At 58.0% G+C, this 11,701-nt stretch overlaps 2 protein-coding genes across 2 annotated transcripts; both read right to left on the bottom strand.

Moving 5' to 3' along the window:
- Positions 1-4,438: 4,438 nt before the first annotated feature.
- Positions 4,439-8,989, bottom strand: LOC136364451 (PHD finger protein 7-like). Its single transcript, XM_066324421.1, is given in 8 exon segments — positions 4,439-4,639; positions 4,641-4,866; positions 5,026-5,139; positions 5,355-5,621; positions 5,827-6,005; positions 6,135-6,224; positions 6,314-6,405; positions 8,755-8,989. Coding segments are annotated over 8 exon segments (1,404 nt in total).
- A 253-nt stretch (positions 8,990-9,242) lies between these two features.
- On the bottom strand, positions 9,243-11,230 carry LOC136364453 (PHD finger protein 7-like). Its single transcript, XM_066324423.1, is given in 7 exon segments — positions 9,243-9,443; positions 9,445-9,670; positions 9,830-9,943; positions 10,159-10,425; positions 10,654-10,832; positions 10,965-11,054; positions 11,144-11,230. Coding segments are annotated over 7 exon segments (1,164 nt in total).
- Positions 11,231-11,701: the final 471 nt, after the last annotated feature.

Here is an 11,701-nt window from a genome sequence, read left to right on the forward strand (position 1 = left end):
CAGGGAACATTTAACACTGCAAAATTGCAGACGACGTGCCTGGTCTCCTGGGCTGTTTCTGGTTCTATGAAGTACTTGACTTCAGTCATGATTTGTCTGTTGGTGCTGATGATCCATACCACCTCATTGGAGTACGTGTCTTTACTGGCTCTGTTGAACTCTCAAGGGGAATTGCAGAGCTATAGACCTGCATTGTTTTCTGGATCCTCAATGGTCTGTGTGGCCAGAACAAGGCCTGAAGGGCATGGCCATGGAGCTGGGTGTCTGGAAAGGCCAGTTGGCAAAAGGAACAGTGCCGCCAAACCTGGGGAAGCAGATCCATCTCCCTTCCACTAACAGTTGCCTGGGTGAAGGCTGAGGAAAAGCACTGGAAGAGGCGTGTGGGTTCTCCTAGTGTAAAAAACCTGTATTTCTTTTCCATGTACCTATCTACCTATCTATCTATCTATCTATGTGTCTACCTGTCCATGTGTTTTTCATGGCTGAGGGTGATGGGGACTGTGGCCTGGCTGCCATTTTGTCCTGCTGTTGTTTTCAGGCCGACTGTAGGGCTTTTTTGCCCGCCGTTGCTGCCGCCAGACGTGTCTCATGCGAACTGGCCCAGGCTGGGAGCGGTTGTCCGTCGTGGACCCGTGGAAGGTCCATGGAGACCTGTATGGACATCGTGGCCGTGCTGCTTGACTGCTGGCCGCCAGAGTGCCCTCAGCCGGCCCTGACATCGTTGTTGCCTCCTCGCTGACTGCCCCGAAGCACTCTGTGTCAGTGACAGGGAGCTGTGGGGAGGGCGAGTTGTGCTCTCACCTTTCTCCTTGGGGACAGTTTCTGTCTGTGCCGTGTTGGATCCAGACTCATTTGGCGAGTGCCCGTCCTGTCTCTTGCGCAGCGGTGCTGGCATCTTCCTCCTGACAGTAGTGCACTAGCTGTGAGGGAAGAGAGAGATGCGTGAGAGCTGTATCAGAGGCACCAGAAGCCCCTGACTTCGCCTTGTGCCTGAGCAGGCTGAGGCAAGCTCCTTCTCCGTATCCCTCTCCTCGACTCTCAGGTTTGCATTGACACACTGCCCCATGGCATGGCTTAGGCCAGTGTTTTTGATGGCTGAGGGCGATGGGGACTGTGGCCTGGCCGCCATTTTGTCCTGCTGTCATTTTCAGGCTGATTGTAGGACTTTTTTGCCCGCCGTCGCTGCCGCCAGACATGTCTCATGCGAACTGGCCCAGGCTGGGAGCGGTTGTCCGTTGTGGAAGGTCCATGGAGGCCTGTATGGACGTCGTGGCCGTGCTGTTTGACTGCTGGCCGCCAGAGTACCCTCAGCCAGCCCCGCCACTACTTGTCTGGAAGTGCTGGGGCCACTTTCATCAGCACACTGGGCTGGCCCGCTGTCCATCCTGCGGCGTTTCGCTGGTGGGCACCGTGATGTCCCTGAGTCGCTGTCTTCCTCTGGGGGGCCCCGTTTGAAGATGCCAACGGGCATCTTGGTACGCGGGACACCCCACGGTTTTGTAGGAGATTGAGTCTTCCACGGTGTCCAGGCAGATGGTGCAGGTGTTGTCCTGGCTTGGACGTGGCTGCAGCGTCCGCCGTGGGCTGTGCTCCCCGCAGAAGGACCTGTGAGGAAGGTGGGAAGTGCAGAGTCCTTTGGCTGTGGTGGCAGAGCTGCGAGGGAGCCCCAGCCCCTGTGTGGGTTCTGCTGCTGCGTGTGGCAGGTTGCTGGGAGCTGCCCCCGTGGGCTCCTCCCTTGCGTGGCCGCTGTGGATGGAACGGATTTGGAGCTGATTGTGGGGGCTGCGAGCTCAGGGCGGGCAGCCCTTACCTGTAGGTCTCAAAGTACTGGGTGACACACTGGCCGTCTGGGGTGCAGGGCAGGTGGAAGGTGCGGCCGCAGCCCGTCGGGCAGCAGGAGATGGTGGCCCCCATCTTGTAGCAAATGAAGCAGGCCTGGAAAGAGCACAGCAGCCCCCTGTGTTTGAGGACTGGGGCTTTGTGGGCGGTCAGCATCTCTAGACACGGAGCGGGATGTGGACCCTGCTGGCTCAGAGCCCCCAGAGCCGGCTGTGCCCAAAGCTCCTGCGTGTGCCGGCTCTGGGGCTTCTTTGCTGGGGAGCAGGAGGAGCTGTTGGAGCCTGTCGTGGTGCAAAGCTCATGCCAGGTTCTCCTCACCTTCTTGGCTGCTTCTCTGGTGATGCCTCCGGTGTCCCCAACACGATACTGTCCTCTCTTCTGTTGTGGGTAAAGCCCACTGGCGAAGATCTGCAAAGCAGACCACCCCGAGCGCACGTTAGGTCAGGAAGTCAGGGCCGTCCTGGGCAGAAATCTGGAGGGAGCCCAAGAGAAGTCACCTGGCAGTAGGTGTGGACACAGAGTTTGAACCTGACTCTCTTGTCCCCACAGATGTCGGGGTCTGCCTGGATCCTGTGGCACAGCATGCACGCTGGTGGGAGAGAGAGAAAGTGGCGTGAGCATGAGCACGTCTGTGGGTGTGGGCATGTGTCTGTGCAGGATCAGTCCCAGGGCCCTGCTGGGTGTGTGCCGGGAGGTCAGGCACAGTGGCCCAGGCATTGCCCAGACCCCTGCCCAGATGGGCAGCCCCTGGCCGGCCCTGACATCGTTGTTGCCTCCTTGCTGACTGTCCCAAAGCACTGTATGTCAGTGACAGGGAGCTGTGGGCAGGGCGAGTTGCTGCCGCTACTCTCTGTCTGGTGGCTCGTCGGAGATTGGCTTGTGAGCTACTGTGGCCATTTCATCACCTGTATGAGTTGTTGTGATTTGTTTTGCTGATTAAAGTGTCTCAGCCCACAAGTCTTGGTTCTTTCAGCTTTTGAGCCAAGCTTGACACTTGTTGCAGCAGCAGCCTGGCTGTGTTGGTGCTAGTCCCCAAGACATGCTGGGGGCTGGGGCCTGGCCAGGCGGAGGCTGCAGGTGTAGCTGGGCTCAGGCCTGTGAACCTCGCACAGCAGCCAAGGGCTGTCCTGCAGGGACATTGACAGCAGCTTCTCAGGGCCAGCAAGGCCTGAAGGGCACAGCCATGGAGCTGGGTGTCTGGAAAGGCCACCCGGCACGGGACGGTGCTGCCAACCTTGGGGAAGCAGATCCGTCTCCCTTCCAGTAACAGTGGCCTTGGGTGAAGGCTGAGGAAAAGGACTGGGAGAGGGGTGTGGGTTCTCCTAGTGTTAAGAAAAGCTTTCTTTCTTTTCCATGTACCTATCTACCTACCTGCGGCGGTGCCTGTGTTGCCAGTCTGGCCAGCCCTGGCACCACAGCAACACAGTGGGTCTTGGCTTTCCAAGAGTGAAGCGTGGCTGTGGCAGGAGGAATGAAAGGAGGGACTCTCAAGGGGTAGATCCAAATGAGTTTATTGGAGCTTCGGACGTGGAGTCCTCACCTCGGGACACCAGCCTCAGAGAGACCCCGAGGGTCTCTGCAGCAGCTTTTAACAAGGGGTGTTACACAGGGGAGGGTTCAACCAGGGTCCATTGGGGTACAGTAAGGGTGTGGCTCCTAACATAAAAGACAGGTGAAACAACCACACAGGGGACAATGGGAGGGGGAAGCCTGGATCCAGCCCAATCACTCGACGCCTTCCCTGGAACTTTCTGGACGCAGGGAGAGGCCCCAGAGTGACAGACAGGACCAGGAGGTTATATAACCAATGATTGACATATAACCGAGACTGGGGAAAACCACATTGGGAGGAACATGGGGATTTACAAAGAACGAACCATTACAGAAAACCGTATTCAACAAATCATGAACATTAAACGTAAATAAACACACCACCACACCTATATATCTACGTGTCTGTCTGTCTATCTATCTATCTGTCTGTCTATCTATCTGTCTGTCTGTCCGTCTATCTATCCACCTGTCTATCTATCCATGTGTTTTTCATGGGTGAGGGCGATGGGGACTGTGGCCTGGCCGCCATTTTTTCCTGCTGTTGTTTTCAGGCCGACTGTAGGGCTTTTTTACCCGCCGTTGCTGCCGCCAGACATGTCTCATGCGAACTGGCCCAGGCTGGGAGCGGTTGTCCGTCATGGATCCGTGGAAGATCCATGGAGGCCTGTACGGACATCGTGGCCGTGCTGTTTGACTGCTGGCTGCCAGAGTGCCCTCAGCCGGCCCCGCCACTGCCTGTCTGGAAGTGCTGGGGCGGCTTTCATCGGCACTCTGGGCTGGCCCGCTGTCCATCCTGCGGCGTTTTGCGGGTGGGCCGCGTGATGTCCCTGAGTCGCTGTCTTCCTCTGGGGGGCCCCGTTTGAAGGCCTGTCGAGGGCAAGAGGAAGAGCTGCTGGTCTTGATGGGACACTTGCCCTGGGACAGCTGTGATGCCGCCTGGCTGGAAGTGCTGGGCTTGCTGGCCTCAGCACTGTGGGCTGGCCCATCCTCGATCCTGCGGCGTTTTGCCGGAGGGCTGTACATCTTCCGTGACTGTACTTCTTCCTCAGTGTAGCGCCGCTTCAAGGCCTGCCGAGGGGCAGTGGAGCAGCTGCTCTTGAGGGGAAGCGAGCCCTGGGACAGTGTTGACAGCAGCTGTGTGGAGGTTCTGGGGCTCGTACACTCTGGTTTGCCAGTGGAGCCTGCGAAGAGGGACAGCAGGAGGTTCATCAGGACAGCCACCCAGGCCTCAGGCAGGAGAGGCCCACTGTGGCAGCCAGAGGCCTCCTGGAGCCAAGCCGTGTGCCAAAGGCTCTGCTGCCAGGCCCAGCCTGGCCTGTCCCCATTGCATGGCTCCGAATGCTTTGGTGCCTACCGGTGTCTGTGCTAGCACAGGTGTTGCACTCCCAAGAGTTGGTGCTGGTGCCCAAAGAGGAGCAGTGTTGGTGGGTGCCCTCGGCAGCGCAGGAGCTGCACAGCCACAGTTGCCAGGGTCTGGAGGAGTAAAGGAGATAGTGGTTGAGAGGACAGGATGCTGTGCAACCAAGGGATGGCCGTGCCCATGGCAGACCCGTTGCTCTCAGTTCTTCATCCCTGGGCCTGTGGGCAGACAGCTCCCATTCAGATCCCTGCATTGCTGCTTTGGCAGCTCACCCGTCTGCCTCCGCGTGCTCCCTGCCTTCTGGGCAAAGGCACGTTGCAGCATCGCAGCGGCCGTGCCTCTGATCTGAGGGTCCAACGTCTTGGTCAGTCTCCCATGAGGGGGGTCTGCCAGAGAAAGAGGAAAAGAGTTGAGCCCAGCTGAGGCAGCATCAGGCTGTTCCTGTCAGGGGCTTCTCCTCTGCCTGTCTAGTTTCCAGCTCCTCAGTGGAGCTGAGGGCAAGAGGCAGGGGCTGGAAGGCAGCCAGGCTTGCCGGAGCAGTCGCTTGGCTGGCACTGGGCTTGTGCCTGAGGCCTTGTGAGGTGGGAGGAGAAAAGCCAACCTCTTGGAGAGTCGGATCCCCATGGTGAGCATTTCCACCATGAACGGCTCTTGGTTCAGGCAACGTGGGCATCGGAAGGCGATGCCAGCGTGCAGAGCCAGTCTCTGGATGCATTGCCGGTGGAAACGGGCATCTTGGCACGCGGGGCACCCCATGGTTTTGTAGGAGATTGAGTCTTCCACGGTGTCCAGGCAGATGGTGCAGGTGTTGTCCTGGCTTGGACGTGGCTGCAGCGTCTGCCGTGGGCTGTGCTCCCCGCAGAAGGACCTGTGAGGAAGGTGGGAAGTGCAGAGTCCTTTGGCTGTGGTGGCAGAGGTGTGAGGGAGCCCCAGCCCCTGTGTGGGTTCTGCTGCTGCGTGTGGCAGGTTGCTGGGAGCTGTCCCCGTGGGCTCCTCCCTTGCGTGGCCGCTGTGGATGGAACGGGTTTGGAGCTGATTGTGGGGGCTGCGAGCTCAGGGCGGGCAGCCCTTACCTGTAGGTCCCAAAGTACTGGGTGACACACTGGCCGTCTGGGGCGCAGGGCAGGTGGAAGGTGCGGTCGCAGCCCGTCTGGCAGCAGGAGATGGTGGCCCCCATCTTGTAGCAAATGAAGCAGGCCTGGAAAGAGAACAGCAGCCCCCTGTGTTTGAGGACTGGGGCTTTGTGGGCAGTCTGCATCACCAGACATGGAGCAACCTGTGCCCAAAGCTCCTGCGTTTGCCAGCTCTGGGGATTCTCTGCTGAGTAGCAGGAGGAGCTGCTGGAGCCTGTCCTGGAACAAAGCTTGTGCGAGCTTCTCACCTTCTTGGCTGCTTCTGTGATGATGCCTCTGGTGTCCCCAACGAGGTACTGTCCTGTCTTCCCTTGTGGGTAAAGCCCACTGGCGAAGATCTGCAAAGCAGACCACCCCGAGCGCACGTTAGGTCAGGAAGTCAGGGCCGTCCTGGGCAGAAATGTGGAGGGAGCCCAAGAGAAGTCACCTGGCAGTAGGTGTGGACACAGAGTTTGAACCTGACTCTCTTGTCCCCACAGATGTCGGGGTCTGCCTGGATCCTGTTGCACAGCATGCACGCTGGTGAGAGAGAAAGAAAGTGGCGTGAGCATGAGCACGTCTGTGGGTGTGGGCATGTGTCTGTGCAGGATCAGTCCCAGGGCCCTGCTGGGTGTGTGCCGGGAGGTCAGGCACAGTGGCCCAGCCATTGCCCAGACCCCTGCCCAGATGGGCAGCCCCTGCCTGGCCCTGGCATTGGTGTTTCCTCCTCGCTGACTGCCCCAAAGTGCTCTGTGCCAGTGCCAGGGAGCTGTGGGCAGGGCAAGTTGTGTTGTCACCTTTCTCCCTGGGGACAGTTTCTGTCTGTGCCGTGTTGGATCCAGACGCATTTTGCGAGTTGCTGTCACATCTCTCGTGCAGCCGTGCTGACATTTTTCTCCTGACAGTATTGCAGTAGCTGTGGAGAAGGAGAGAGATGTGTGAGAGATGTATGAGAGGCACCAGAAGCCTCTGCCCTTGCCTTGTGCCTGAGCAGGCCGGGGCGAGCTCCTTCTCCGTATTCCTCTCCTCGACTCTCAGGTTTGTGTTGTCACACAGCCACGTGTTATGGCTTAGGCCGGGGTGATGATGTCAGTGGTGACATTGTGACGTGGCCAGCACTGATCTGTGGGCTCCCCCAGTTCATCCTAGTTGATGGCGTCACAGTAGTGTTTGGTTCGGAGTGCATGGGATTAACTTCTCCTGGCACTGAGTTTTGTATTTGTGACCAAATCAGTGTGACACAGCGCTGTGTAGAGCTGTGACTGAGCAGCGAGTGCTGCGGCCTGTCGTGCTCCTGAGTCCCAGGAGCAGGGAGCAGGCTGGGGGCAGCAGCTGCTGTCAGGGGACACAGGTGGGACAGCAGATCCCGCAGAGCCCAGGGAGACCCCACAGCTGACAACATGTCTGCTCAGCTGCACAACTGCAAGTTGCTGCCAGTGCTCTTGGTCCGGCGACTTCTTGGGCAGTTGGTTGTGGACCCCTGTGGCTTTTTCATCCCCTGTATGATTTGGTGTGATTTGTTTTGCTGATGAAAGTGTCTCAGGATACACATCTTTGTCCTATCAGCGCCTTTGCCAACTTTGATATCCTAAGCATTTTGCAGGCCAGGCTGTCTTCAGTGTTTCATCAGCAGTCTTTGCTCCAGTGACATAATGACCTGCCCAAGCCTGGTGTCTGCCCCTGCTGTGTCAGGCACTCAGCCCCCGCTCACAGGAGTTCTGAGGCCATGGTGTGGGTGTGAGGAATTGCATGTGGAAAGGGATCTGGGGGGTGGTGGTTGAGGGCAGGCGAGTGTGAACTGGCATGTGCCCATGTGGCCAAGGCAGCCAAAGGCAGCTGGCCTGTAGCAGCGCTGGTGTAGGCACCAGGAACAGGGCAGTTCTCAGCCCTCTCTGCTGGGACTGCTGAGGCACCTTGAATTCCAGAGTCAGTTTTGGGCCCCTCACAAAGGAAGTCATTGAGTTGCTTATGCATGGTGAGAAAATGGAACAGAGCTAGGGTAGCATCTGGAGCAGACATTTGACGATGAGCACCTGAGGGAGAGGTGGGGCTTAGCCTCAGAAAAAGGAGGCTTGGAGGGCATCTCACTGTTCTCCTGCTGCTTAAAGGATGTTTGAGCCATTTTGGGGTTTGTGTCTGTCTCAGGGAACAGGTTTGTGTATTTATGAAACAAATAAAGGATATATGAGGTTAGTCCTGAGATGCTGAAATGTAGCACATACTTTTGAATAAAAAAGAAGCAGATAAGAATTGAAGGCAGTTCGCAGAGGTGGTCACTGTCAAAGGTAGCTTTGTTGTTAAGTGATCTTGTTAATAACTAATATCAGTCACAAACTTTAAGCCACGTGGGATTTGGAGACTTTCCAGATACAGAAAACCTCTGAAGAATGCTCATACTCTTGGAGGTCAACTCTAGCCCTCATCTTGGCGTGCTCTGGCTTTCCTGTGTTTTTATCTTGGCGGTCTGTACGCGTTGGTATCATTGTCCCAACAGTCTCAGGAGACCTGAAGGCAGTGCTTTTGTTCCCTTTTGGACAGCTGAGATGTGCTGGGGGGAGCTGCATCTATGTGCCCAGATGGCATTCATGTCCTGGCCAAAGTTTGCGTTTCAAGTGAGAAAATGGATTTGGTCAGATGATCCATCTCCATTCCACTAACAGTTGCCTGTAGGAAGGGTGAGGAAAATGATTGGAAGAGGCGTGTGGGTTCTCCTAGCATAAAAAACCTTTATTTCTTTTCCATGTACCTATCTACCTATCTATGTATTTATTTGTCTATCTATCGATCCATCTATCTATGTGTCTACCTATCCATGTGTTTTTCATGGGTGAGAGCGATGGGGACTGTGGCCTGGCCGCCATTTTTTCCTGCTGTTGTTTTCAGGCCGACTGTAGGGCTTTTTTGCCCGCCGTCGCTGCCGCCAGACATGTCTCATGCGAACTGGCCCAGGCTGGGAGCGGTTGTCCGTCATGGATCCATGGAAGATCCATGGAGGCCTGTATGGACATCGTGGCCGTGCTGTTTGACTGCTGGCCGCCAGAGTGCCCTCAGCCGGCCCCGCCACTGCCTGTCTGGAAGTGCTGGGGCGGCTTTCATCGGCACTCTGGGCTGGCCCGCTGTCCATCCTGCGGCGTTTTGCGGGTGGGCCGTGTGATGTCCCTGAGTCGCTGTCTTCCTCTGGGGGGCCCCGTTTGAAGGCCTGTCGAGGGCAAGAGGAAGAGCTGCTGGTCTTGATGGGACACTTGCCCTGGGACAGCTGTGATGCCGCCTGGCTGGAAGTGCTGGGCTTGCTGGCCTCAGCACTGTGGGCTGGCCCATCCTCGATCCTGCGGCGTTTTGCCGGAGGGCTGTACGTCTTCCGTGACTGTACTTCTTCCTCAGGGTAGCGCCGCTTCAAGGCCTGCCGAGGGGCAAAGGAGCAGCTGCTCTTGAGGGGAAGCGAGCCCTGGGACAGTGTTGACACCAGCTGTGTGGAGGTTCTGGGGCTCGTACACTCTGGTTTGCCAGTGGAGCCTGCAAAGAGGGACAGCAGGAGGTTCATCAGGACAGCCACCCAGGCCTCAGGCAGGAGAGGCCCACTGTGGCAGCCAGAGGCCTCCTGGAGCCAAGCCGTGTGCCAAAGGCTCTGCTGCCAGGCCCAGCCTGGCCTGTCCCCATCGCATGGCTCCGAATGCTTTGGTGCCTACCGGTGTCTGTGCCAGCACAGGTGTTGCACTCCCAAGAGTTGGTGCTGGTGCCCAAAGAGGAGCAGTGTTGGTGGGTGCCCTCGGCAGTGCAGGAGCTGCACAGCCACAGTTGCCAGGGTCTGGAGGAGTAAAGGAGATAGTGGTTGAGAGGACAGGATGCTGTGCAACCAAGGGATGGCCGTGCCCATGGCAGACCCGTTGCTGTCAGTTCTTCATCCCTGGGCCTGTGGGCAGACAGCTCCCATTCAGATCCCTGCATTGCTGCTTTGGCAGCTCACCCGTCTGCCTCCGCGTGCTCCCTGCCTTCTGGGCAAAGGCACGTTGCAGCATCGCAGCGGCCGTGCCTCTGATCTGAGGGTCCAACGTCTTGGTCAGTCTCCCATGAGGGGGGTCTGCCAGAGAAAGAGGAAAAGAGTTGAGCCCAGCTGAGGCAGCATCAGGCTGTTCCTGGCAGGGGCTTCTCCTCTGCCTGTCTAGTTTCCAGCTCCTCAGTGGAGCTGAGGGCAAGAGGCAGGGGCCGGAAGGCAGCCAGGCTTGCCGGAGCAGTCGCTTGGCTGGCACTGGGCTTGTGCCTGAGGCCTTGTGAGGTGGGAGGAGAAAAGCCAACCTCTTGGAGAGTCGGATCCCCATGGTGAGCATTTCCACCATGAACGGCTCTTGGTTCAGGCAACGTGGGCATCGGAAGGCGATGCCAGCGTGGAGAGCCAGTCTCTGGATGCATTGCCGGTGGAAACGGGCATCTTGGCACGCGGGACACCCCATGGCTTTGTAGGAGATTGAGTCTTCCACGGTGTCCAGGCAGATGGTGCAGGTGATGTCCTGGCTTGGACGTGGCTGCAGCGTCTGCTGTGGGCTGTGCTCCCCGCAGAAGGACCTGTGAGGAAAGTGGAAGAAATGGGCGAGGGAAGGTGGGAAGTGCAGAGTCCTTTGGCTGTGGTGGCAGAGGTGTGAGGGAGCCCCAGCCCCTGTGTGGGTTCTGCCCCTGCGTGTGGCAGGTTGCTGGGAGCTGTCCCCGTGGGCTCCTCCCTTGCGTGGCTGCTGTGGGTGGAACGGGTTTGGAGCTGATTGTGGGGGCTGCGAGATGAGGACGGGCAGCCCTTACCTGTAGGTCCCAAAGTACTGGGTGACACACTGGCCGTCTGGGGCGCAGGGCAGGTGGAAAGTGCGGTCGCAGCCCGTCTGGCAGCAGGAGATGGTGGCCCCCATCTTGTAGCAAATGCAGCAGGCCTGGAAAGAGAACAGCAGCCCCCTGTGTTTGAGGACTGGGGCTTTGTGGGCAGTCTGCATCACCAGACATGGAGCAACCTGTGCCCAAAGCTCCTGCGTTTGCCAGCTCTGGGGGTTCTCTGCTGAGTAGTAGGAGGAGCTGCTGGAGCCTGTCCTGGAACAAAGCTTGTGCGAGCTTCTCCTCACCTTCTTGGCTGCTTCTGTGATGATGCCTCTGGTGTCCCCAACGAGGTACTGTCCTGTCTTCCCTTGTGGGTAAAGCCCACTGGCGAAGATCTGCAAAGCAGACCACCCCGAGCGCACGTTAGGTCAGGAAGTCAGGGCCGTCCTGGGCAGAAATGTGGAGGGAGCCCAAGAGAAGTCACCTGGCAGTAGGTGTGGACACAGAGTTTGAACCTGACTCTCTTGTCCCCACAGATGTCGGGGTCTGCCTGGATCCTGTTGCACAGCATGCACGCTGGTGAGAGAGAAAGAAAGTGGCGTGAGCATGAGCACGTCTGTGGGTGTGGGCATGTGTCTGTGCAGGATCAGTCCCAGGGCCCTGCTGGGTGTGTGCCGGGAGGTCAGGCACAGTGGCCCAGCCATTGCCCAGACCCCTGCCCAGATGGGCAGCCCCTGCCTGGCCCTGGCATTGGTGTTTCCTCCTCGCTGACTGCCCCAAAGTGCTCTGTGCCAGTGCCAGGGAGCTGTGGGCAGGGCAAGTTGTGTTGTCACCTTTCTCCCTGGGGACAGTTTCTGTCTGTGCCGTGTTGGATCCAGACGCATTTTGCGAGTTGCTGTCACATCTCTCGTGCAGCCGTGCTGACATTTTTCTCCTGACAGTATTGCAGTAGCTGTGGAGAAGGAGAGAGATGTGTGAGAGATGTATGAGAGGCACCAGAAGCCTCTGCCCTTGCCTTGTGCCTGAGCAGGCCGGGGCGAGC

This window comes from Sylvia atricapilla, chromosome 8, assembly GCF_009819655.1.
Source record: "Sylvia atricapilla isolate bSylAtr1 chromosome 8, bSylAtr1.pri, whole genome shotgun sequence".
NCBI lineage: Eukaryota > Metazoa > Chordata > Aves > Passeriformes > Sylviidae > Sylvia > Sylvia atricapilla.